The sequence below is a fragment of the Penicillium crustosum genome, assembly GCF_028827405.1.
Source record: "Penicillium crustosum strain IBT 35664 chromosome Unknown utg000003l_segment0_segment0, whole genome shotgun sequence".
NCBI lineage: Eukaryota > Fungi > Ascomycota > Eurotiomycetes > Eurotiales > Aspergillaceae > Penicillium > Penicillium crustosum.
Genome location: NW_026623124.1, coordinates 281,417 through 304,703, shown reverse-complemented (window position 1 = coordinate 304,703; position 23,287 = coordinate 281,417). Strand labels below are relative to the sequence as shown.

The 23,287-nt window shown below is 48.7% G+C and overlaps 9 protein-coding genes across 9 annotated transcripts; 3 read left to right on the top strand and 6 right to left on the bottom strand.

Moving 5' to 3' along the window:
- Positions 1–307: 307 nt before the first annotated feature.
- Positions 308–2,219, top strand: N7487_007183 (putative acetamidase; the record flags this gene model as incomplete). Its single annotated transcript, XM_056874913.1, has 4 exons — positions 308–348; positions 404–807; positions 868–1,338; positions 1,396–2,219. 4 exons carry the CDS (start codon positions 308–310, stop codon positions 2,217–2,219), a joined length of 1,740 nt encoding a protein of 579 aa, XP_056727101.1.
- A 1,881-nt stretch (positions 2,220–4,100) lies between these two features.
- On the top strand, positions 4,101–5,988 carry N7487_007182 (uncharacterized protein; the record flags this gene model as incomplete). The annotated part of the gene is made up of 3 exons (XM_056874912.1): positions 4,101–4,202; positions 4,295–5,178; positions 5,256–5,988. 3 exons carry the CDS (start codon positions 4,101–4,103, stop codon positions 5,986–5,988), a joined length of 1,719 nt encoding a protein of 572 aa, XP_056727100.1.
- A 771-nt stretch (positions 5,989–6,759) lies between these two features.
- N7487_007181 (putative MFS transporter Fmp42) lies at positions 6,760–8,954 on the bottom strand (the record flags this gene model as incomplete). The annotated part of the gene is made up of 3 exons (XM_056874911.1): positions 6,760–8,251; positions 8,313–8,475; positions 8,543–8,954. The coding sequence occupies 3 exons, from the start codon at positions 8,952–8,954 to the stop codon at positions 6,760–6,762; spliced, it is 2,067 nt and encodes a 688-aa protein (XP_056727099.1).
- A 1,806-nt stretch (positions 8,955–10,760) lies between these two features.
- Positions 10,761–12,805, top strand: N7487_007180 (Zn(II)2Cys6 transcription factor; the record flags this gene model as incomplete). Its single annotated transcript, XM_056874910.1, has 9 exons — positions 10,761–10,771; positions 10,842–10,870; positions 10,923–11,117; positions 11,168–11,466; positions 11,518–11,785; positions 11,851–12,318; positions 12,370–12,476; positions 12,525–12,624; positions 12,675–12,805. The coding sequence occupies 9 exons, from the start codon at positions 10,761–10,763 to the stop codon at positions 12,803–12,805; spliced, it is 1,608 nt and encodes a 535-aa protein (XP_056727098.1).
- A 719-nt stretch (positions 12,806–13,524) lies between these two features.
- On the bottom strand, positions 13,525–14,781 carry N7487_007179 (uncharacterized protein; the record flags this gene model as incomplete). Its single annotated transcript, XM_056874909.1, has 1 exon — positions 13,525–14,781. One exon carries the CDS (start codon positions 14,779–14,781, stop codon positions 13,525–13,527), a length of 1,257 nt encoding a protein of 418 aa, XP_056727097.1.
- A 739-nt stretch (positions 14,782–15,520) lies between these two features.
- On the bottom strand, positions 15,521–17,644 carry N7487_007178 (NADPH cytochrome P450 oxidoreductase family protein; the record flags this gene model as incomplete). The annotated part of the gene is made up of 1 exon (XM_056874908.1): positions 15,521–17,644. One exon carries the CDS (start codon positions 17,642–17,644, stop codon positions 15,521–15,523), a length of 2,124 nt encoding a protein of 707 aa, XP_056727096.1.
- An 838-nt stretch (positions 17,645–18,482) lies between these two features.
- Positions 18,483–19,908, bottom strand: N7487_007177 (uncharacterized protein; the record flags this gene model as incomplete). The annotated part of the gene is made up of 4 exons (XM_056874907.1): positions 18,483–18,896; positions 18,947–19,266; positions 19,326–19,663; positions 19,724–19,908. The coding sequence occupies 4 exons, from the start codon at positions 19,906–19,908 to the stop codon at positions 18,483–18,485; spliced, it is 1,257 nt and encodes a 418-aa protein (XP_056727095.1).
- Positions 19,909–20,299: 391 nt separating this feature from the next.
- N7487_007176 (PLAC8 family protein) lies at positions 20,300–20,818 on the bottom strand (the record flags this gene model as incomplete). The annotated part of the gene is made up of 2 exons (XM_056874906.1): positions 20,300–20,530; positions 20,747–20,818. 2 exons carry the CDS (start codon positions 20,816–20,818, stop codon positions 20,300–20,302), a joined length of 303 nt encoding a protein of 100 aa, XP_056727094.1.
- Positions 20,819–21,311: 493 nt separating this feature from the next.
- N7487_007175 (cytochrome P450) lies at positions 21,312–22,980 on the bottom strand (the record flags this gene model as incomplete). Its single annotated transcript, XM_056874905.1, has 2 exons — positions 21,312–22,795; positions 22,866–22,980. 2 exons carry the CDS (start codon positions 22,978–22,980, stop codon positions 21,312–21,314), a joined length of 1,599 nt encoding a protein of 532 aa, XP_056727093.1.
- Positions 22,981–23,287: the final 307 nt, after the last annotated feature.

The following is a 23,287-nucleotide window of genomic DNA, read 5'->3' as shown; positions in this document are numbered from 1 at the left end:
TATGGCCTCTTATCTCTCCTGCGGACAAATCCCCGCCAGTGTTGTACTTGTCGGCATTTAGTGATTTTGTTCAACGTTTTGATTATTTCGAACACAAAAGCAGACACCAGATCAAATACAAAGTATATCTACCATAGCTTATATACACAAATATAGCCATAATAAAGAAAAGGCCGTGTATCCACGGCTAACCTCGGTGCTACCCGTCTAGCCGGGTCCTATCGCATTCCCCACTTCTCCAATTCCCCGCATCGTATAAGAACCCCGACTTCCCTTCCCCTTGTCTTCCTGTACACACACCGCCATTATGCTTCCTCCATTCGACTACTTTGCCTATCGGCGCATACGGTAAGCTTGTCTTTATTTCCCTCGTGTACACATGATCCAGAGCTAATATCTACAGCAACCAAAAACAAGCCGAACGAGAACTCCGCTTTACAGGTCTTCCGCATCCCTATCACCTTCGCATCGCCGACCAGGACCGAAAGATCATTGACCAGCCTATTGAGGAGCTTGTTCACGATGTGCAAGATTCGGCTGTCTCCCCACTCGATGTCCTCCGCACCTATGGAAAGGTAGCTAAGAGGGCTCAGGAGCGGACGAATTGCATTACCGAGCTGATGCTACCCGAGGCTGAGTCGTGGCTGGAGTCAGAAATCAACCTGAAGGGTCCACTGGCTGGCATTCCGGTCTCTTTGAAGGATTCTATTCATGTCAAGGGATTCGATGCTAGTGTTGGGTATGCTGCTCTGGCTGGAAATCCTATCTTGGAAGATGGTCCGATGGTGAAGCTCTTGAAAGACGCTGGTAAGACCGTGATCCCGCAGACAATTTTTCAATAGCTGGGCTGCGTACTGATTTTCACAGGTGCTGTTCCATATGCTAAGACTGCGCTGCCAATCACACTGCTCTCCTTTGAGTCCGATAACGGCCTCTGGGGTCAATGCCGCAACCCGCATGTCCCAGCATACTCGCCCGGTGGCTCAACTGGTGGAGAGGCAGCATTGCTAGCGCAGGGTGGCCGTATTGGTATTGGATCTGATGTTGCCGGCTCGGTGCGCGTGCCCGCCGCCTGGAGTGGTATCTATTCACTCCGATGCAGCACTGGCCGCTGGCCCAAGGGCGGCGTGAACACCAGCATGCCCGGACAGGAAGGTGTTCCTAGTGTATTTAGCCCTATGGCCCGCACCTTGAATGATCTGACATATTTCACTCGTGCAATTATCCGCATGGAGCCCTGGAAGTATGAGCACACAGTGCACCCCATTGCCTGGCGCAGTGAGGTGGAGTCCGAAGCTCAAAACAAGCCTCTTCGCGTTGGTCTGATGACCTCCGATGGTATGTGTTAATCACTTCATCTTGACAATGAACGTCAGTTACTTACAAAATCCCTAGGTGTCGTCCCCCCAACTCCAGCCATCGAGCGCGCCATCGCAAAAACAGTAGCCGCCCTCACTGAGGCCGGCCACACCGTCTCAGAAATCACCACCCCACCCAACGCAGACCCCTTCACCGGCCTAAACCTCGCCTCACAACTCCTCAACTCAGATGGCTGCCACCACTTCAACGCCAACCTCAAGAGCTTTGAACCCTCCGACCCAGGCGCCATCCAACTCTCCCGCATCGCCCACCTCCCCCGCCCCCTCCGCTACCTCTACTACCTCTACGTGCGCTATATCCGCCGCGACAAGGTCTCCGCCACTCTCATCCGTGACTTCGGTCCCAAGTCGTCCGCCCAGCTGTGGACCCTAACCGCTCAGCGCGAAGCCTTCCGTGCTGTCTGGCATAAGTGGTGGGACGCCGAACCCCAGCAATTCGATTTCATCCTGTGCCCCGTCAACGCTACCCCGGCTCTCCCGCACAAGGCCATGCACGATGCCGTCTCCTCGTGCGGTTACACCTTCCTGTGGAACTTGCTCGATTACTCCGCTGGGGTTCTCCCCGTCGGTCACGTAGATCCCATCCGCGATGCTCTCGCTGCACCTTATAAAACCGCCCTCAAGCGTCTAGGCTGTGACCATGGCATTGCTCGCGGTGCGTGGAAACACTATGACTCGGCTAAGATGGCTGGTCTCCCAACCGCCGTCCAGATCGTCGGTCGCCGATGGCAGGAGGAGCACGTACTTGGCTACATGGCCGTTGTGGAGAAGGCACTTGAGCAGTATAACGATCCGCAATCCGGTGAGAGCTGTCGGTATACCCTCTTGGAAATTGATTAAGCCGGACTAGCCCGGATTGCGTTGATTCGACAGGGAGTTCTTCCGGATTATTTGGTACCCCTCCATTACCCGTTAGTATATGCGTGCAGACATATGTAGCTAGATCTTATTTGGTATAGTTGCATATGCTGATAGGATTGATTGGATTCCTAAGTCAAGATTGAGACAATGAAATTCAGGTTCTCTCTGATTCAAAACCCGTTTTTTTTTTTTTTTTTGTTTTCCTCCTCTAACTCCTCCTGTCATGGGCTAAATGTAGTGTAATAGTGTAACCTATGATATGGGCTATAACTAACCTAGGGAGTGATCCGCATGTGGGGGGATTACTCTCGGGGTTCTGCCGACCTGCAGGTTTTACGAGTTTCTTGTCTATCCGCAGAAACCACTTTGTCTGGACTCGACTGAGTCGATTTATTTCCCATTCTTAACATCGACCTAATATACTCTTTATTACGTACTAACTACTCCATACATATAAATATTAAGAAATGTTATGGTCAATTAAAAAAAAAATCTCGCGATCGGTCAATACCCAGTGAACCTGTCACTCTTTGTCTTGGTCCATGCAGACCTGTCAGCGCTAACCCTAACCCCCCTGTACATTTCATGTATCCATCATGTCAGGGTGAGGTTCTCGGGGGACGGGGCTAACTTATGGTCCGTGTAGATAATTAGGTCGTTGCCTACTCCGTGGACACAGGCGAGATGCGCATACTCCGTATTGTCTCATGTTCTGGTTAGCTTGCATTAGAGAGAGAACCTAGCTCTGAAAGGAAATGAGGGAGGGGTTCAAAGACTGAAGATTAGTTGCATAAAGAGGCTAATTATAACAATACAAATATAGTATGTCTCTAATAGTATGCCTCTAAACTACTAACTACGGAGCAAATACGGAGTATATCAATTTCATCGACTGAATTTGCCCCTCGCGATCGACGGGGCTCCACCTATCAGAACCACTTTTTTTTCTTATTTTCGCAGAGGCCCCATCAGGAAAGGTTAAAGGCCGTTGACATATAATAGTGGAATGGTATTGTCAGGCTTCATCTGCCAAGCTCAGGCGGTTTCATGTCCGGTGATAAAATTTTAACGGGGACTGACAGTCTTGTAATACAAGATGTGTGTAATAGTCTGGCGTTCTGGATTATTTCCTCTGGGACTAGCCATTATGTGTCCACGATACTGGGATTTCCCGGGGAATGAGGGGATATTACTCGGTCTAGCCCATGCAAGAATATTGGAGCAAACCCCCCTCCCTATGAGGTTGATACTCTTACTACACATATTTATGCTATCGTATTCAACGGCCATACAAAGCTCTTTTCCTGGAACCTTAAGAAGGCCAGAAGGGTTGAAAGTTTCGATGAGTTGAGTCTATTCTACTCCTTGATCTCATCTTCCGAATAGTCGGTGCAATTGTACGTGCATCGCACTCACTACTAGTCCACTGCAGACTCCACTAGGCCAGAAATGCACGTAATAGTGATACGTGGAGGATTTGAATGAAATAAAAGCCAATTAATGGAATAAATACACAAAATAATAGTAATGATAGTAGAAATAGTAGAAATAATAGAGAAGAATTAAAACGGAGTATCAAAGTACGAATGATCTGCGGTCACGGGGGGTTCCGAGCTTCTTCCTTCTTTACCCTTTTTTTCCCCACTGCAACACCTTCAGAGCTGTCAAAAAAAAAAAAAGAAGAAGAAGAATATCAACGTCAGAAATGGGATTATCCATATCAGGGCTTGCCAATATCAATATCCATTCCCAATATCTTGTTTAAAACTCGATTATAAACCTCTCTTCTGAAAAGATCATGCAGGTTCTAGCTATCACATACATCTCTCACCGCTTACCGAGCCGGTGATATGATCTGAGATGGCATCAAGAAAGAGACAGTCTGCCTCCAAGAAGGACAGTATCCATTTCGTCAATGCCAGACCTGCCTCCGAGACCGAACGATTGAAAGCCCAGCGTCAGGTGCGTGCGCACGTTGGACGCTGGATTTCAGATCAAACAAAGGACCGATCCACCGGCGAATCATCCAATCTACGCGCCCAACCTGTCCGCAGCGCTGTTCCCCCTTACCCACCATTGACCGCACCCGTGCCAGTCTCTCCTCATTCAGCATCGTCTCGTGTCCCTCAGGCGCTCATCGTGGGAACAATCCCGGTCAAAGCTTCGTCTTTGCGACCGACTCCCGCTCCAGCCAGGCTGCATACCGAGACTCGCCGTTCCCGCCGTCGCAGGCCAGTGATAGCAGTGATAGCAGTAGCAGCGACGATGCGAGTACCATGTCCGAGTTCTCCCAGGCCCTCGCGGTCATCCGGTTCAATGATCGCTCTTCTCCTGAGCGGCTTGAACGCAATGTCTCTGGAGTCCTTGACCCGTTCGCCACATACCCCGCTCCGGCGAGCTTCGAGCCAGAGATAATTAATTTATCGGAGCGCTATCTCACAGGTGTGGTGTGGCCGGGACTTGCTCCGCGTCCACGGAACGTCAGAGCTACGGCGAATAAGTGGTTCGATCTGTCCATGGCGGACCCGGCTTTGTTTACGGCATTCATGTTTGGTTCGCTGTGTCACCTCCGTGTACAATGGCAGAATAACTGGGTACCCGGCACGGTATTTGGGCCGAAGGAACGTCGTGCGCTGGTGCTATGTGAAATAGAATCCATCAAGCTGATCAACGAGGCTGTTCACGATCCCGACCGCGCGGCCAGTGATGCTGTTCTCCTCAGTGTCATTTGCATGGCTCATCATCAGGCCGATGAGGAATCGGTGCACCAGCATCGCAGAACACCATTTAATCCGCCTTTCCCACGACTACAATGGATCGATGTCTATGGATGTCTGCCGCCCAATATGATTCACATCAAAGGATTATTGCAGATGGTCAAACTGCGCGGGGGTTTGGCAAACATTCACACAGATGGTCTGGCCGCGACAATTTCCTTGTATGTCTCGGATCTTTTTGTTTGTTTGTTTGTTTTTTTTTTTTTTTGTATTGACTGTCCATACTGACCACCCACAGCTCGGATATCATGAGTTGCAGCGTCCTCTGTGTCCACCCGTGCTTTGATTTCTGGCCCCTTGCCGATTACCGATTAGGCTTATCCATCCAAGAACTGCTCGGCTTCGGCCCATCAGACGTTGACCAGGGATTCGCCCGTTTGCAGGCAATCGGTGCTACCCGCCAAATGGCAGAAGCTTTCCAGGCGGTGCACACTTATATTGGCATCATCAAAGCGAGCCCGAATGTCACGCATGATGTCTCCTTGCTCGTCGACCAGCGCAATCTGACCCAACATACTCTCCTCTGTCTCGCTCCAGCCTCAGAGCTCCACACCTTCTTCTCCCATCCAACACACGCCGCCACCTATGAAGCCTGTCGTCTAGCGGCGCTAATCTTCGGGGTTGGCGTCCTCTTCCCAATCCCCGCACAGAACACACCCCTGAATACGCTAGCCCGCCGTATCCAATCCGTTCTCCTCCAACCCTCCTCCACAGGCTTGTGGACTTCATCATCCACGCGTTGCCCTCTAATTTGGATCTTGACCCTTGGCGGTATCGCAGCGAACGATACCCCTGAACGCGCCTGGTTCGCATCTGCTCTAGGAGATACTGCCCGCAAGACTGGTCTGAATTCATGGGCCAATGTCAAATCAGTCCTTGGTTCTATGTTATGGTACGATGCTGCCTGCGATGCTGCTGGGGAGGCTCTCTGGCAAGAGAACGCAGGCAGGTATAGCTACGCCATCCAATGAGCCCCAATTCCAACATTGGGAAACTCTCCGAACCCCCAGAAGCGCGCATCACCCGCTTCCTCTCTGGATCTACCCTCAGCTGTAATGACACAGTCCAGCTTCCTTACCTCCCCTCTACCACCATCCTTCCCTTCTCATCCTCACTATCGTTATCATCCTCGGTTTTCTTTTCCTGGGACATATACCATCTCAGTCACCAGCCACATTCTGGAACTTGGACATGGGGGCATACATAGATATACTCGCCGGTGCTTTGGACCACGCCGGATATATAAAAGTTTTGCATATACATGCCTTAACTCGCCGTGCTGTGAAACCCGAACACCCATCACCTGACCCCAGACACACCTGGGCAGGGTTTTTTTTTTTTTTCTTTGGATTACACTGGATATAATGCATCTACTTTTGGGTCTGCATTTGGATTATAATATCCCCCTAGCACAGGATATGGCTTTCTCATGTCTTGTTGCCTTTGGATGTTTGGGATACATCCGTACATAGTACATCTCTGTTTGGATTGAAGCCATTAGAGATAAAATACACAACGTTCCAATCTTCTCACAACGTTTGCAAGTTGGGCTATTCCATCCTCCCTTGCTATGTCTGCCTCATGGTCGTAGCTGTAGGGATGGATACGCATACAATGTACCATTCTCATATTCAATCACACTAGTATTAATGTTCCGTTCACCATTATATACTCAATGCAAGCAAATCACAACCACTAAAAATATGTACTCGCCGTATCATATAAACCCCAACCCCATACCCCTAAGCCCCATACCCTCTCCGAGCTTCTTCATTCCCCAACAACGGCTCCCTCTCTCTAACAGCCTGGCCCTGATCAACGCCATCCCTCCTCTTACCTTCCAAAACACTCGTCTGATAAGCAACAAACCCAACAAGCCCACCTCCAACCACAGCAACTAGAATCGTAAGCCCAAAATTAACAGGAACAGGATCCCCCTTCCAAACCCTTAAGGTAAGCGCATCAAGTCCCGCCTGTGCAAAATTCCCAACACCAGCAAGACAAATAATAAGCCCGTACACCTTCCCAAACGTCGCAAATCCAAACACCTTAGCCGCGTAGTCTGAAACAGCCGTGTAATAGAACGGTCGGTACAACACGAAGAGAATGATATTCCCATATGCCGCGGTCGGATGTGGTATACAACCCAGTACGCCAATGGTAGTTGCTAACACCACCAGGATAAATAGTACAGTTCGTGTCTGGAATATGTCTAGGAATGTACCGATGAATGGCACCGAGATCAGTCCGCCGACGGGTAGGAGGATGTCGAATATTGTGTTTATTTGTGCGGCTTCGTCTGCGGAGAGTAGGTAGGTGTATTGTGATCGAAGTGTTGCGACGAAGTAGTTTATTCGGAGCATCATTAGAACAGTGAAGGCTGTTATTAGAGCGAACCATGGCGTGCGGAGTTGGTTCAGTGCGCTGTGGCCGTGGAGAACGCCCCAGATTCCACCTGGTGTGGGGTTGGGAGTGGTTGGTTGTTGTTGTTGGTGCGTGTGGGAGTGCGGTGTTGTAGTACCATTGGTTCCCCTGGTTGGAGTATTCATATCGAGCGAGGTGTCGATGCTGGTGTGGAAGACGGCGTTGTTGATCGTGTTGCCGGACATCACGGATGATGTGCCATCTTCTAGTAGATCTTGGATGTGGCTGACGATACTTTGACGACGGAGTCGTCTGTTCATGCGCTGGCGCTCGCTCTCGCTGCGGTCATTGGCGGTGTCGTCTATGCGATCGTGCATCTCGTCTGAGACCTGCTCTTCGGCTTGTTGCACGAGCTCGCCGGCGGTTTTGTATGATGTTTGTGGCATTATGAATATCTGTGCTGCGATGATGAATACCGGTACGATGAGGTACACCGCGAAGAAATTGTTGATTGATACCAGACCATGTGTATGTTCACTTAACAGCCTGAAAAGCAGGAATAAAGCACTTGAGGCATCGAAGGCACCTGTCAGCATTGATAGAATCAGGCCGGATCGTGTGGGGAAGGTATTTGATAGATGGAAGGATGGAATGAATACAAATGGTCCACCCAATGCAAGGAATAGGTAACCCGGGATGTATCCATCGAATGGAAGCTTGCTAGCCGCCCCAAAGAGTGCTGCGCCTATGGCGAGACAGATACTGCCAATGACTCCACTGACTCGCGGTCCATAGGCGTCTAGGATGGTTCCTACGGGTAGGGCTGAGACATTGGTTACTACAGCGGCGATAGTGAACATCAAGTTCAGCCTGTTACGTGTAAGTATGCAAGTATGAGAGTGCTTGAACCAGGGTAAAAAAAAAAGCATACCGAATCTCTTGCCCATAGCACACATCGACATCTTCCTCAAGCTCCGCCTGGGAGCAGAGGTTGCGATATACTTTCTCTCGAATAAGGACGGGTTTGAGAGCTGCAAATCCGAAAACGACTCCAGCAGCTAGAAAGCAGTATATAACGGCTGTGCAAACCTGGGCTTTTACAAGTTAGCATATTCCTGTATATAAAAAAAAGGAAGTATAATTTGGGTTCCATCAACCTACCAATCCTCCTAGCAGCGCTTACTTCATAAGCGCCAGTAGTATCCGCCCAAGGCGTCCGAGCAACGGGTGTCCCTGGATCCTCGTGCACAGTCCGCTCCGCGGATCCCAGTCCCTGTTCTGAACACGAACCCGCACGTCCTTCACGGGTGGTCGTCGGTGAGAGACCTAGAAACGAGGGGCCGAAAAACGATGATTGATTGTCATGTGGATCCTCTGGGCTTTCGTTCCAGCCTGGCCCCGCATACGGGTTGAAATTCAGTCTGCTGTATGTGGAGGGAAATGACGACGACATGGACCCCTCGGGCAGATCTTGGTAAGAGTCTGGATCCGAATCCTCCGATTCGGGGTGACTGAGAAAGGCTGCGGGGTTGCGCTCCCATCCTTCAAGGAAGGAGATGCGGTTTAAGGACATGATTATAGCATTATAATTTGGATATTGGAAATTGGGTTTCACGATAGTAATAAGTAGAGCTGTGTAGTTCTAAGCTCTCCAGGAGCTACGAGGTCCGCAAGGATCCCCCAAGATAAGGAACTGGGAAGTTGGAAGAGCTTCACGATATGCATGGGTGCCTCATGTTCAAGGCCGCCATATGTCTTAATTTCAGGCATCGTCAGGCATCCATATCACAACCTCTTCCTCCCTCTCCGTTTCTCTCCTCTCTCACTAGCTCTTCTTCTCTCTTCTCCCATTTCCCCACAATTTATTCTTCCAAGGTTCTTTTCTTCTTTTCTCCTTCTTCGCTGCAACCATGGAGTGAAACGTTGCTGATTAAATGATGAATAATCCACTCGGTTTTTCGTTCCCCCGGAGCATTTGGCCTAAAGAGGCAGCTGATAACGAAAAGTACCTCACCCCCCACATATCCAGATGCAAATCGCCATTGTTTAGCGTTTGGACCTGCCGGGTTTTTAACTTTATAACATCGGGACTTGTCTCGCCTCTTCGGCATCCTACGGAGTACAACTTCGGGGAAGTACCAAGATCGACAGGGTTCGACTAGTCTGGAGTACTTTCTTTCAGTTTTTCCACGGGTTTGGATTTTAAAATTAAACAAAAAGCCAAATCTCATTTTCATCGGCAAAAGCTGACCCACAAGGCCAGATTATCAAGCCAATCCGGGTGTACCTAGGTATATTGCCAGTACAATGGTCACGGGGTAAATTATAAACAAAAGTCCCCTGTGAAAGATCAATGTGACCATGTGGCTCACTGGGGGACCGAGCAACCTTTTTTTTTTCTTCTCACGGGTGCCTGACCCAAGCCCGGTGAGACCAATCGGCAAATGAAAAGCCCAAAATTCGAATAACTTCAACGCTAATTCCGTCCCTAATTTCGTTCCGAAGCTTGTTGAACGCCTTTTCACGTCTTTTTTTAAGTTGAGCTGACAAACCGGATATATACCAATATATGCCAATCCTCCCGGTGTGGATGGAGACCATCCCGTTCCCAATTTCGTTCTATTGGCCGACAATCCTCATCTGAACCAGGGAGTGAACTAGGAATCTCCTTAAAACATGTAGACCCCTTTTTACGTCGCAGAGATAAGTGCAGACTATGGCAAAAAAGGAAAAAGGGGGTCTCGGCCATGATACAAGAAACTAAACTTGGCACACATCGGCGAAGTTCCCATGCCGAGAACCCGATACAAGCCGGGACTCCCATAGGAGTGACATGTCCCAGGATCTTCCTGGTTAGGTAACCGATCAGAACCTTTCGATCAAACCTTTTAGTGGGATATGTGGGGGAGCCGTTCATCCAACCAGAACCGGCAGAGGTCTGCCTAGACTCTGGTGTAGTGGAAATTGGAGATTTTTTTGGACCTGTGTTGAGCTAGGGTACTGAACGTTTTCCAATTCGGGTTATCCTTATGAGATTTTGAGCTAATTTCCAGTACATTTGAAACCCGCTATTCTACATTTCAACCACTGTTAGCTCTTCTTCTTCTCGAACTAATCTCCAACTAAACCCACGTACGGAGTACGGAGTACCCGCTGGATATATACCCCAACAAAGATACGCAATCCGTTAGTGATCTGCCAATTTATTTCTGTACCCACCCCATCTCCGACTCTGTATGGGCGTTTGGTCATCGACATGGATGAGTTTAATAGTCGGACTTGAGTAACTTGGCTTATTTACCTATCTACATATCCTCGGGCATTCTGAATATGCTTTCTGGAAGGTTTCCTTGTTTCCGATTGTACTTTTGACTGCGTAATGAGGGGATGGTTAGTTCTATTTTATTTTTTTGGATTCGTTTCCATATATTTGACACACTCGACTAATCCGCCTTTTCAGCCTCACATGTCGTCTGCGCCATCTGAAATGTACGTCGATGGATTGTAAAATATCTTTTCACTTCCGCACTAACAGAAATAGGTGATAAATCCGGCTCGAAATGTCTCCGCTGTCAACGCTCTGGCCGCGAATGTGTGCCGGCCCCCGGCAAATCTGAAGAGGTCTCTTTCCGACATGGCCAAAACCCGTCCCTGCGTGGAAAGGGGCCCCCGAGATATGGCGAGAGTGATCTTGCTTTCCCGGATGACCAGGTTTGGGTTGAAACATCTTCCGACTGTACGTGGAACGACCGCTTGGTATGTTTATTGTATACTAATCTCTCATAGTCGACTTCAAGGATGAAACAGATCAGACGGCAGCTGAATACTATGTGATACCTGTGCCAAGGCAGGTGTCAACTTCAAGGTCATCATCTGAACATTCGACACCTCCATCTACGATGGATTCTTCTTTGGCAACTCCGAACCCCGTCATTCCTGCTTATGCCGCAGGATCTCAATTGGGGTCAAGATCGAATTCGGTGAATTCCCCACGTGCACCTAACACGCCCATCGGCCAGCCGAGGCTATCAAATGTCACCGAAGCCTTTCTATTACGGCATTTTCAAAAGTACCTAGCACCGTGGGTAAGTTGACCCTTTGATCAAAATTCCCCACCCTCTAAACTAACAACCCAGCTCGACGCATTCAACCCTGAACGACACTTCTCGACAGATGTCATCGAGCGCGCGACTCAATCCCCATTATTATTGTATGCATGTCTAGCAGTCTCAGCATGTCACCTGTCCCGAACAACAAACTCCATCGCTGGCGACGTCGCACACGGATACCATGAGCGCTGTATCTCAATCATGCTCCCTGTCCTCGACAAGCCCGAGTTCGAAATCGGAATCGACATCCTCCTCTCATCAACAGTTATTCTACGATTTTTCGAATCAATCTCTTGTGCGTGGACAAGCAATCATCAATCTTGACCGCAAAAGAATTACCCCGGCTAATCCACCAAACAGCCCATAGTCCCCCAAACGATCAACAACACCATCTCTTGGCCGGTTCGGTGTATATCAGCTCCCACGTAGACTCTGCTATCTCCGGTGGACTAGCGTCAGCTTCATTCTGGGCATACGTCATTCAGGACATTCAATTCGCGCTCACCTATCAGAAATGCCTTCGGTTAACATTCGCCCCATTTGATGACCGCCTCCGACGGTGGTGGGCCGCTAAACCTGCCCTGACCGACGGAGACTGGACAAATCGAGCTATCTGGCTATTAGCCGAGACTATCGACTTTTGTTATAATATCTCCGGCCGAAGCCATGATGGGAGACTCGGAAGTCCGGGGGAGACTGCCCTCAGACACCGCATTTTGGAGTGGGAGCTTGGCCGACCGGATACGTTCGTGCCGTTGCATGTCTCACCGCCGGATCCTGGGAATGGGAAGCCTTTCCCTGTAGCTTGGTATACGAGCTTGTGGCATGGTATGTGACATATTCCTATATGTGAGTGCGATATACTGATTCTGGGTTTAGCTACTGCCATTCAACACATCTGTCTCACTAAATCGCTGATGCTCATTCGCGAACTCGAGTTTTATGATCGGAGCATGTTGAATTTAGAGCAGCCCGTCAAATTAAGGGTCCGTTTCTTTTCTACAAAACATCTCATTCTCTACTGACTCCGACAGAATGATCTCGCCGAAACGCTTAATTATATGTTCGGAATCGCTATATCTGCCGACGACGATCCTTCGCTGCGTATAACGGCCTGCCATGCTCTTTTTGCTTGTAGGTTTGCTCAGAATTTGATGGTGGGGAGTTTACTAATATCAACACAGGCGGTTTATGGGTCGAAGACCATGTCGTACAAGGTTTGCTGATTGATCTCCTTCGCCGAACGGAAAGGGAAAACGGCTGGCCGTGGGGATTTGTGCGCAACCAAGTTGTGCAAGCGTGGAGGCCGATGTAGTTATATACCCATTTTCTTTGCATATACCATGATATAGACCAATTGGAATGGCCCTTTTGGGGCGTCGATCGTGCTGTGAGGCTCAGGCAGCTCCACAAATCTGATCATACTACTTATGTACCTCTGTATTCAGAGGAAACAGCCACACGAAATATACACTAATTACGGAGACTTTATATTATTTGTGCTTATACTTCTTAGACTCATATGATAAAGCAGACTATGCTATGTAATATCTAAAGCAAAACTCGTAGTTCTGACCTGTGAACGTCGCACGGGGATGCAATACAAAGGTAGTTGAAGAAAAATACATAATGCATTTACCTACCATAAGAGAAAGGTATCCAAGTCAGAAATTTTCTCTAGCTAGTTTCTCATTCTCTCCTTTACCCGAGTTGAAAATACATGAAATTCGCAGCAACTTCCTACTCCGTGTACGAAGTAGGAGAAAAGGAAAAAGCAACAGGCTAGGGAAACCTGCATGGCTAAATACTCTACTCAGCTGGTTTGGGATTGACAGATAGGCTGAACGAACAAGGAGAAGAAACAGCAAGACATACCTAGAATCAACATCAAACGATGAATGAAGTTATACAAACGACTAGTATGCAAGCAGTTGAACAACTAAAACGCATAGATCTAGTATCTTTGCGCTATTTAAAAGAGGTAGTTGAAGTGATAGTAAGAGCCTATTATTTTCTAATCTATAAATAGAGATCCTATATCCGACTCCGGATATTCTGATACAGCCAATCCCTCCACTCCTGATCATTCACGATAGATCTTACACGGGCCTCAAGCCACTCTGTATTCCCCCAAAATCCCCACGAAGCCTGGAATCTACACCAGTCAACCAAAGCTGTCTCCCAGTGTCGTTTAAATGCTTCCCATTCATATAATTCCGATTCTTCCGACTCCTCATCCTGGAGGAGACTCATACGATACCGCTCAAGCAGTCCCCTCTCACCATCACACATCGACAGCTGCTCGGAAAAACTCCCATTGCCATCAACTAGCATATGCAGAGGGACCGAGCAGGTAAACAATTTGGCAAGGTCACAGACTCCCAAACCGAGTCCGACGTACTGGAAATCAAAGAACGCCACCTTGTCTCCATTAGTCGTCGTGAAAAGATTCTCCGACTTGACATCGCCATGGATATAAGACTCAATCGCCCTTCCACAGGGTGTTAAGAATAATGCAACCATCTCCGCCACAGAGAGGGACCTCCCTCCGGAGACCCCGCAAAGTACATCTGACCACTCCGAGTCTGTGTCCCGCGCAAGAGATGCATACTCTTTTCCCCGTGTCGCGAGGTACGTATATCCCCCATTCAACCACAACCCGTTGCCAACATCTTTGCCTGCGCTCTGCCTTCTACTGCTTTCTTCAAGCGGCGGTTGAACATATTCGTCAAGACTAGCTGACACCAGTCCCCGTGAGCGACTGTGGAACCCAGCTAACCAGTCTAGCGCCGCGCGCACCTGTGTGCGATTCAATGCACCCCTTTTCTCGCCCGCGACAGGGAATCCAGGACGCAGATCGACCATGATGGTAGCCATAAGACCTTTCAGTTCCGACGAGCCTTCCGCGTCATCCATGTCACGCGTCGAGGCAACGCATTTTGCAATGGCTATGTCGTCGCCCAGTTGCGGGACTACTTCGCTATAGAAGTACTGCTCTACCTCGTAGCTCAGCATTTTTCGTAGGTGGCCCTCATCGGCAGTGCTGCCGCTTTTTTGGGGCGGTGAGATGAGCTTTAGGATGAGCGGGTATGTCGTCCCCGCAATGCCTGGTTCTACCCCATACAGCTTGCTGAGATGTTCGGCTGCTTTGGTGGTGGTGGCTCGCGCTGTTATGGCGCATATTTGGCCATAACCGGCCCATAGGGTCTGGAGCTTGGTGCATGAGACGAGGTCGAGTGAGTGCTTTGAGAGCATGATACTAGCGACGCGCTTGGGGTCATGAGGGGTCATTTTGACTAGACGCAGGTCAAATTAATAACTGCAGGCCCAGAGATTTATATATTATTGGATATTATTGTGATGTTTTGGGACGCGAGATGTATAGTGGATCCTGTTTGCGAACCTGTTCAGGTTGTAGCTACGGAGCTGCGGAGAATGGAATTATCCGAGACGATCATATAGATTCCAATGAGATGTTGATTTAAGTTGATATAATCAAGGAGTTACTTGTAGGTGGCCTAGGTGGTCTGGTTATATACTTAGGGGATGTTGGTACCATGTGACATGCGACATGGGACTATCCCGGAAGGTGCGTTGGAGAATGTTCATTTTAGGAAGGAACCTGGGGTGTGGTCATATAAAAGGCCCTCTCCCACCTTTCTTCCTCTTCTTCTTCTCTTCTCCCTCCAACCCTCTCCCACTCAACTCCTCGCCGTAGCCCCCATGCGATAGCATAGGGGGAGGGTCTCTTAGCAACCCGGGTGCCTATGCATGAGACATCAACATTGTTGAGGCCCATGCAGATCCACGCCCAAATCAAACGGGGCTTTCTCGTGTGTGTTCTTTGACAAGTGGCTAAGCGTTTGGGCATTATAGTCACTTACAAGTCCCACGGAATACATTAGGGGTGTTTACTCACTCCACTTCAATTGTAGAGCTAGTCACCTGTATACATGTACTCAGGATTTCACATCGTTAGAAAAGGTAACTGTAATTATGTTCACTAATATAAGCAGTCTTCATGTAAACCCTATCCCCAAACATCCTCCTGCCACTTATTCTTCTTCTTAATCGTCTTACTCCAACCATTCACCTCATCATCACTCCACCCCTTAGCACCCTTCATACTCTGCCCAACAACCTTCTCAACTTCACGAGCCATACCAGCACGTCCACAGACATAGATATTACCACCCTCATCGATAATTCGAATCACATCTTCCCCGAACTCAGCAACCCGGTCCTGGACATACCGACGAGGCGTCCCCTCCAATCGAGAGAAGGCAGTCACAATACGCAACCGATCCCCCAACACTGTTTGCATTTCTTCCAATTCCTCGCGATAGATGTAATCTTCATTCGGGTTCCGACATCCAAAGAACAGAATCATTTCACCAACCTCCTTGCCGATCTTCAAAAGTTGACACCGCTCTGATAAGAATGCCCGGAAAGGCGCAATCCCTGTTCCGGCACCAACCATGACCAATGGCGTCTTTCCCAGAGCTGGGAGTTTGAATTTGCTTCGGCGGATATGAGCAAAGACTTTGCCGCCTTGGAGTGCGTCACTGGGGCCGTTTAGGTGGTAGGTGATTCCACTGGGATGGGACTGGGAGCAGGCTTGCTGGGAGATGGCGAGAAGGTAATTGGATGTTACACCGTGGATGAGCTCGTTGGGGTTCTCTGGGAGGGGGGTTGTTGATACGATCGCTGTGATGGAAGGTTTGCGGGGTGAGACCACGCTGCTGGATGAGATGGAATAGAATCGCGGTCGGATGTGAGGTAGTGTTTCGACAAGGTATGAGAGTGGAAGATTATCCCAAGGTCTGTCGGGGCAAGCCAGTTGCAACAGTCGGCCGAGGTTGATATATGTTTGGCTGATAAATTTGGCATATGCGTCCTTGTCTTGGCCGAGCGCGAGAAGATAGGCCTTTGCTTCCGGGGTGGGTGCGAATTGTGCCAGATCGCGAACGGTATCGCGGTTGACGGGGGCGCAGATCTCGAGGTAGTAGCGGAAAATGGCGATGGAGCTGGTCGGGGTTGGAATTGTGATTTTGGTTGCCGAGTCAAGTGCCTTGATACCAAGTGGAATATCGCGGCGCGAGGAGATCCCCAGAACATCGAGTAGTCGTTCAACTTCAATATCCGGGTTTCCGGGCCAGATAGCAAGGTGATCTCCAGTCTTGTACCCTAGCTCTGGCTGACTGGTTAGGTCGATGTCCATGTGAAGGCAGTGGCGGTTGGACGAAGTGAAGAGTTCCCTAGAGTCTGAAACGCTTAAAGTACGGATGGCTGAGGATTGGGCTGCTGCCTTTGGAGCCTCAACACGGTTGTTGGGTTCGCCATGATGCAGATCGATAGGCTCAAGAGATTCGTCTTCCTCGACTTTCAAGCTCGGGATGTATTTGGCTTCGGCCTCTTGGAATCCCAACTTGTCTTTGAAGATTGTGAAAAGATCCTCTTTCCATGACATGAAGTCTTCCTCCGTTGCCCCCTCTGCATCATTTGCCTTCCCAACAGGAAGAAGGGTTTGTGCACCGAACTTGTCCAAACCTTCAACTATAACATCGACAACTCTGTTGTAAAACTTGTAGTTGGTGTTTCCCAAACCGAAGGCAGCATATCGCAAGTTGGATAGCGAGACCTCGGTGGCTTTGGAGATCCAGCTCCAAAATTCCGCTGTGTTGTCACTAGGGTCTCCTTCACCGTATGTAGAAACAATAAAAATAGCCAACTTGGCGTTGGGGATTTCACTGATGGTGATCGGGTCATAGTCGGAGAGGTCAGCAGTCATAGCTTCTTGACCCCAGCGAATGGAGATCTCCCTGGCCAGACGGTGGGCAAAACCCTCTGCTGTGCCGGATTGAGACCCCCAGAATACCACTATATTCTTGCCTGTCTCTTCTAGTTTCTGTGCGATGTTGCGTGTCTCCTTGTTGGCTGAGCTAGCTTGTCCACCATTCTTTAGCTGAGGTCGTTCGTACCAGAGATGGTGTAATGGATCCGGTTTGTCCCATAATCGCCCTTTTGAAAGGTATGTGGCTCCAATTCCACCTAGCAGGGCCAGGGCAGCATAATCGGCTAGTCCTGTAGGTGTGGTGTATTTTGAGAGCTCTTGCAAGAGCTCCGGTGGGATATTGAGTGGGAAAGTCGCCATGGTCAAAGACAGGCTTGTGGATATTGTGAGGGGGTTCAATTATGCACAGAGGGAGCACCCTGCTTTTATATTACACGTACTAAGCATGTCAAGTGGAAATTGGGGAATCATGGCCATGACATAGGCTTTTGAACCCAAAGTGGCAATGATTATGTCTAATTCTCAGTATGGAACATGGATCTCGGGCAAAAGTGCGCAACTTGGATCTATGAAGACATCACGAATCGGGTTATATTCACCGCAGCTGGCCATGATCCACGTGGATGGGCAATGAGAAAGGCCCATTCGATGAGAATCCCCCTGTAAATTGCGGGGGAGATATCGCGGGGTAATCCACTTTGGAATGAACATCACAACCCTAATAAGAATGTCCCGAAGTGGGAATATTGCCCGGGCATCTACCCCTCCAAGCCAGGGCGGGGATTATATCCTTTCTCTCTCATGGCTTTACACCAGCGTGGGAGTGCGAAGAAAGTTGTTTCACCTATATTCTAGCTACACACATGTGGGGGAAATATCCAAAAAGTAAAGCACATTGATTTCACTCCCTCTTGGCACCTATATTTCAATACGTGGCCATTTATTATGTGTACTAACAAGAACCAAGCTTCGCTGTTTAGGGCCTAAGACTATAGGAGAAAGAAAACACAATTATATATACCACAAGCATGGCTAGCAATTTTTAGAACACGCCCCTCATGGTCTCGCCGAACTGGGATCGGCCACGAAGTCGAGTCATTTCGCTTGTAAACCCCCACAGGAATTAAGCGCTTGTTTCGTTCGGTTGAAGAAAAGAATGCCCCGCCAGTTCGCCTGCCGTCTTTCTCGCATCTGGATGTCAGACAAGCATTCCCTTGGCCAAATCCAGAAACGCTCCCCTCTCCTCTTCCCCAAGGAAGGAGGCTGTGGCGTCTAGTTTGCGATCGGGGATAAGATCCTCGTAGAGGAAGCAACCTAAGATATTTCGTGAGTCTGAGAATAATTCGTTCGAGACCGGAAACACAGTAATACCATTACTGTCAAAGAATGGCCCACAGAAGTACTCCTCCACAGTCTCGCATACTCTGCCGTCTTCTCGTCTGACATGTTCCGGCCACGAGTACTCTCGCATGCATTGATACCTTTGTATGATTTCTGGAGGGGGTGGGCCGAGTAAGGCGATCATTTCAGCGATGTGTAGTTTAGCATCGTAGCGACCATCTTGATCATGAATATGCCGAAATAGCTCTTTTCCTTCGATCATATCCCACAACTGGTCTGGCATTACTAGATGCAACAACTCTGGAGAATGATAGGACGTACTAGAACACCAAGATTCCAAATATCCACGGACATTTGCCACCCGTTACCCAAAATCACCTCTGGCGCCCGATAGTGATCTGGCTGAATAGGCCAAACGCCCCAGTCGTCGTCTTCTTCCAGTCTGGTTGCCAAGCCAAAGTCGACAAGCTGGGGTATACTTCTCGGGCTTTTGAGCGGCCCGAAGTTATTATGGGACTGGTACACTGGTCGTCCCGTTGAATCAATCTTGAAAGCCATTGGTGTTTCAAGCTGAGAATCTATGAAATCAGCAAGCACGGTTGGATCCTCGAATGACACCATAATGTTCTCAAGTTTTAGATCTAGGTAACCATCTTGGTTCAGTATTGCTGATAGGAAGGAAGGCCGAAGATAAACATACCTGTATGAACTGTCCTGCATTCTTTGTGCAGATAGTCAAGCCCCGTAAGAAGAGTACGAATGTGTGTTTTGATGAGAGGCAGTGGCATCTTTCTGCCTTCAAAGCGCCTCTGATACATCGACAGTGGCTCCCTCATAGGCGGATACACAAGACACCAATGAGAACCTTCTGGGCCTCTAATTTCGAAGGAGTCTAGTAATGTTCGGATATGTGAGCGACCGCGATGTGATGGGTCTGCTGTGGAAATATGCTCTTCAACATCGCGCTCATGACTAGCGGAGCTCGCATTATTATTGGCAATTTTCAACGCCACGATGTTCTCGAGCGTGTCGATATGTCTGTATATTTGTCAGAGAAAAGACAAAGAGCTTTGGATTGAAGGAATCATCGAAGACTACCCTTGCAAATCATGTGCGAGCCACACTGTTGAAGACACGCCCCAACCAACTTTGATCAAGGTTTGGTAACGATCGGCGAGTACATCTCCAGGTCTCACTGGGTAGAAGTACTTGGAATCGTATACTGGTGAGATCTCTTCGTCAACGAATATGTCGGGGGGTAAGCGTGGCCCGGGAGGTGGCATGGGGAACGGTTTCCTGCGAAGCAGGGCAGAGAAACGAGGATTAAACGGCCTCATGGTGTTCATTACAGAGTTACTCTTAAGTCGACGTGAGAGAATGATCTCTCTCATCGAAGAAGATCAAGCAACCCGGGCATATGGTCTCCCTAACAAATATGGCATGATATATATATGGGAAAGAACAGCACATGTTTTGTTATGATATTTTGGCCAGTTACCTACATTAAAAGCTCTTATGTAATCAATCTGACAGTAGAAAAGAGAGAAACCCAAAAGGCATCGAAAATAAAACCTAGAAAGTAGAAACGAAGAAAGAAATGGGCAAAGCAAAATGGTGATCCAGTCCCCTGGTCTGTCTTGTGATGTAGCAGACACCTCTGAAAAGAAAATTGGCTTATGGGTAGGACATTTGGCCCGGATTCTGGTAGCCAGAAAGCTGAGGTCTCGTTCGGAGTTCCATCTCTTTCTCTTCTTGAACCAAAGCGCAGCAGCCACACCAAACTGATACGCAGCAATCGCCACAACAGGATCCTTCAATGCCGTATTTTTCTCGCATTTCTCCTCGGGTAATAGTTTGCATGATCCACTGAACGCATCCCAGGCTAAGTACGGTCCATATCGCGCACTGAGATGGAGATGATGGTTAAATAGGTGTTCTCGTCAGGATGGCTGCAAGGGAGACTTACAGGACTGTTCACATAGCTAAAACTGCCCAAGCTAGGATCTTTGGACCTGGATTGAGTTTTTCCATATGTCAGGCATGGCAAAAAGCAGCTTTTTAAGCCTGTGGCTAGTTAGCTGCAATCACATCTAACAATCATACGCATGGGTGCCAACTTACAAAGCGTGCCAGGAGAACAGCAGTCAAATAGAGAATAGTTCCATTCTCGGCTTTGCGTAAGATCATGTCCATCTGTATTGGCTTGTTGATATGTTGGTGGGCTACTCGGCCAGGACTGATAGATCTTCTGCGACGGGTCCGCCATATCAAGAGTAGGTATGTACAAGAAATTAAACGAAGGAGTTATTGAGAAAAGGATGAGCTTGCCTGTTGACCTTTATATTCAATTACTGTGGAGCAGTACGAAACCCATTCACGAACCACAACAAATGGAAATTTGGATGTGTAGTGTATGGGTGACCAGCTCTATGAAGTATCCTCATGCAGCCCCGATTGGGAAGTTCGCATTCGTTTTCTACTATCGACCAATTACAGGTCGGGATTTCAAAATAAAAACGGGGACCCCAATAGTGGAGAACTATTAGCGTACTGCTCTCCGCCGATCAATCCCCGTATAGATGTAATGTTCAGTTGTAAAGCTCGTCATATTGGCAATATATTCATCAAAGAAGGTCTAGTAAGAAGATATAATTAAAAATAGAAAATCCTGGTCAAAATGATATCTCTATACTTCAGTCCCCAAATCCCGACGCCAAATTTTCACCGGCATATCACCCAAAATCAAATTCATCGTCTCCAACCGCTTCAATTCCCAACCGGGATAAGCAAGAGCAAACTCATACCGATGCACCATAGAAGCAACAGCCTTAGTCTGCTCCAGATATGAGATATTGCGACCAATGCAAGACCGAGCACCAGCAGAGAAGGCAATCAAATACGGCTGCAATGCCTTGCCTTCTTCTCCGAGCCATCTCTCAGGAATATACTGGTCTGCATTTGGGAACACACTCTCGTCACGGTGTGCCACGAGTGCAGACATGCTCACTGTCGTCTTACCGGCAACCCACTCACCGAGAATATTTGTACCTTCGGCAGGTGTTTCACGTGGAAGGCCGTGTGATGTCGGTGGGAAGATTCGTAGAGATTCATCCAAGCACGCTCGGAGATAGGGCAGATGCTTGACTTTGTCGTAATCGGCTACAACCTCGTCTTCATCGAGAACCGCGTCAAGCTCCGCTCGGAGCTTAGCTAGGGTTCGAGGGTTGCGGAGGAGCTGGTACATGACATTGGCGATGGCAACGGCCGTAGTCACACTACCGGCGTTCATCATGATGTTGCATTCGGCAACCACCTCGCCCCATTCGAGGTTATTGGGGTTTCCGTTCTTGTCTTCCATCAGAGCCTGGAAGAAGTCCTCGAGCTTTTCGCCGGCTTCATACCGTCGTAGTCTTTCATTGCCCCGGCGCCACATGATATTTTCCCAGTTGTCGGCGGATGTTTGCATTCGGTTAAAGAATGGAATCACGTTGATTAGTTTGTTGACAACGGGATACCATTGGTAGTTCCAGACGATGAGGGATTGCTTTCGAGCTGTTGGGTAGAGGGCTTCACGCAAGTTCGTCTCGTAAGTTGAACCATCCTTCCTTTCGGCGATGCAAACATCAGTACCGGAATCCAAGAAGCCTAGTTTCTCCGAGAGACCAATGTCGGCAATTGCATCAAGGGTGAAGAAGTTGGTCCACGCTCGGAGGTCAAGTGTGAGGTCCTTCTGATCAGGTGCAATTTTTCCAGATGAGACATCCGCAGAGGCAGGTGCAGTGCAAACTTGGTCAAAGTGCTTGAACATTCTTTGGACCTTGTCGGTGACTTTGTATTCCCACGTCTCCAGGTTCTTAAGGGCATATGCAGCAGAGAGGACCTTGCGCTTTCGGGCATGATCGGGCTTATCCACAACATCTGCCAGATTGTAGTGGGTTCCAGAGGTAATCACATACGATCCATCTTTGATACACTTGGTACTATGACCATAGATGTCTTTTATGGCCTTGACATCACCATAAGACAGCTGGTTTGGCCCTGTTCGAATGACGGGGTTCTTCTTGTGCAACTCGGCCAATTCCATTGACCGGAAACCACGCGAAGCCATGATCATGAATGGCACTGCTGAGAATCCGGAGAAGGGGGTGAGATTTGGGTATCTCCTCAGGCCTGGATGAGTCGGTCAGCAGTTGCCCTAGTATGTTCAAGCAAAGCATTGAACTAATTTCCTGGCAAATACCTTTTGGATCCCGAAGATATTCAATATAAGGGAAGACGAGGAAATATCCAAGAAGGAACAAGCCTAGCCCAGCTGCATAGGGAGCAGCCGAGATGGCCGTCAATACAGTGATCATGCTGTGTGGAAGATGATAGGAGGTTGAGTTGGGATTATAGACTGTGCAAAGCAGTGGAATGCCACGTCTAGAAGCAACAAGTCTTTGTCCGAATTGATTCGTCTCGAGCAAAGATTAATTGAGAAATTGGAAATGCTTAGGGTGCTGGCACGCAGGATAGCACTGATTTATATATCATCCATGGGTCGTCGTCCCCTCCGCCTCTTGCCTTGTGGATTGGGAGCAAATCTACCCAAAAGGAATGACATCTTCGGTTCCCCATATTGACCGTGTCAAGGTTCAAAGTGCAGACCCAAGCATCCAATGA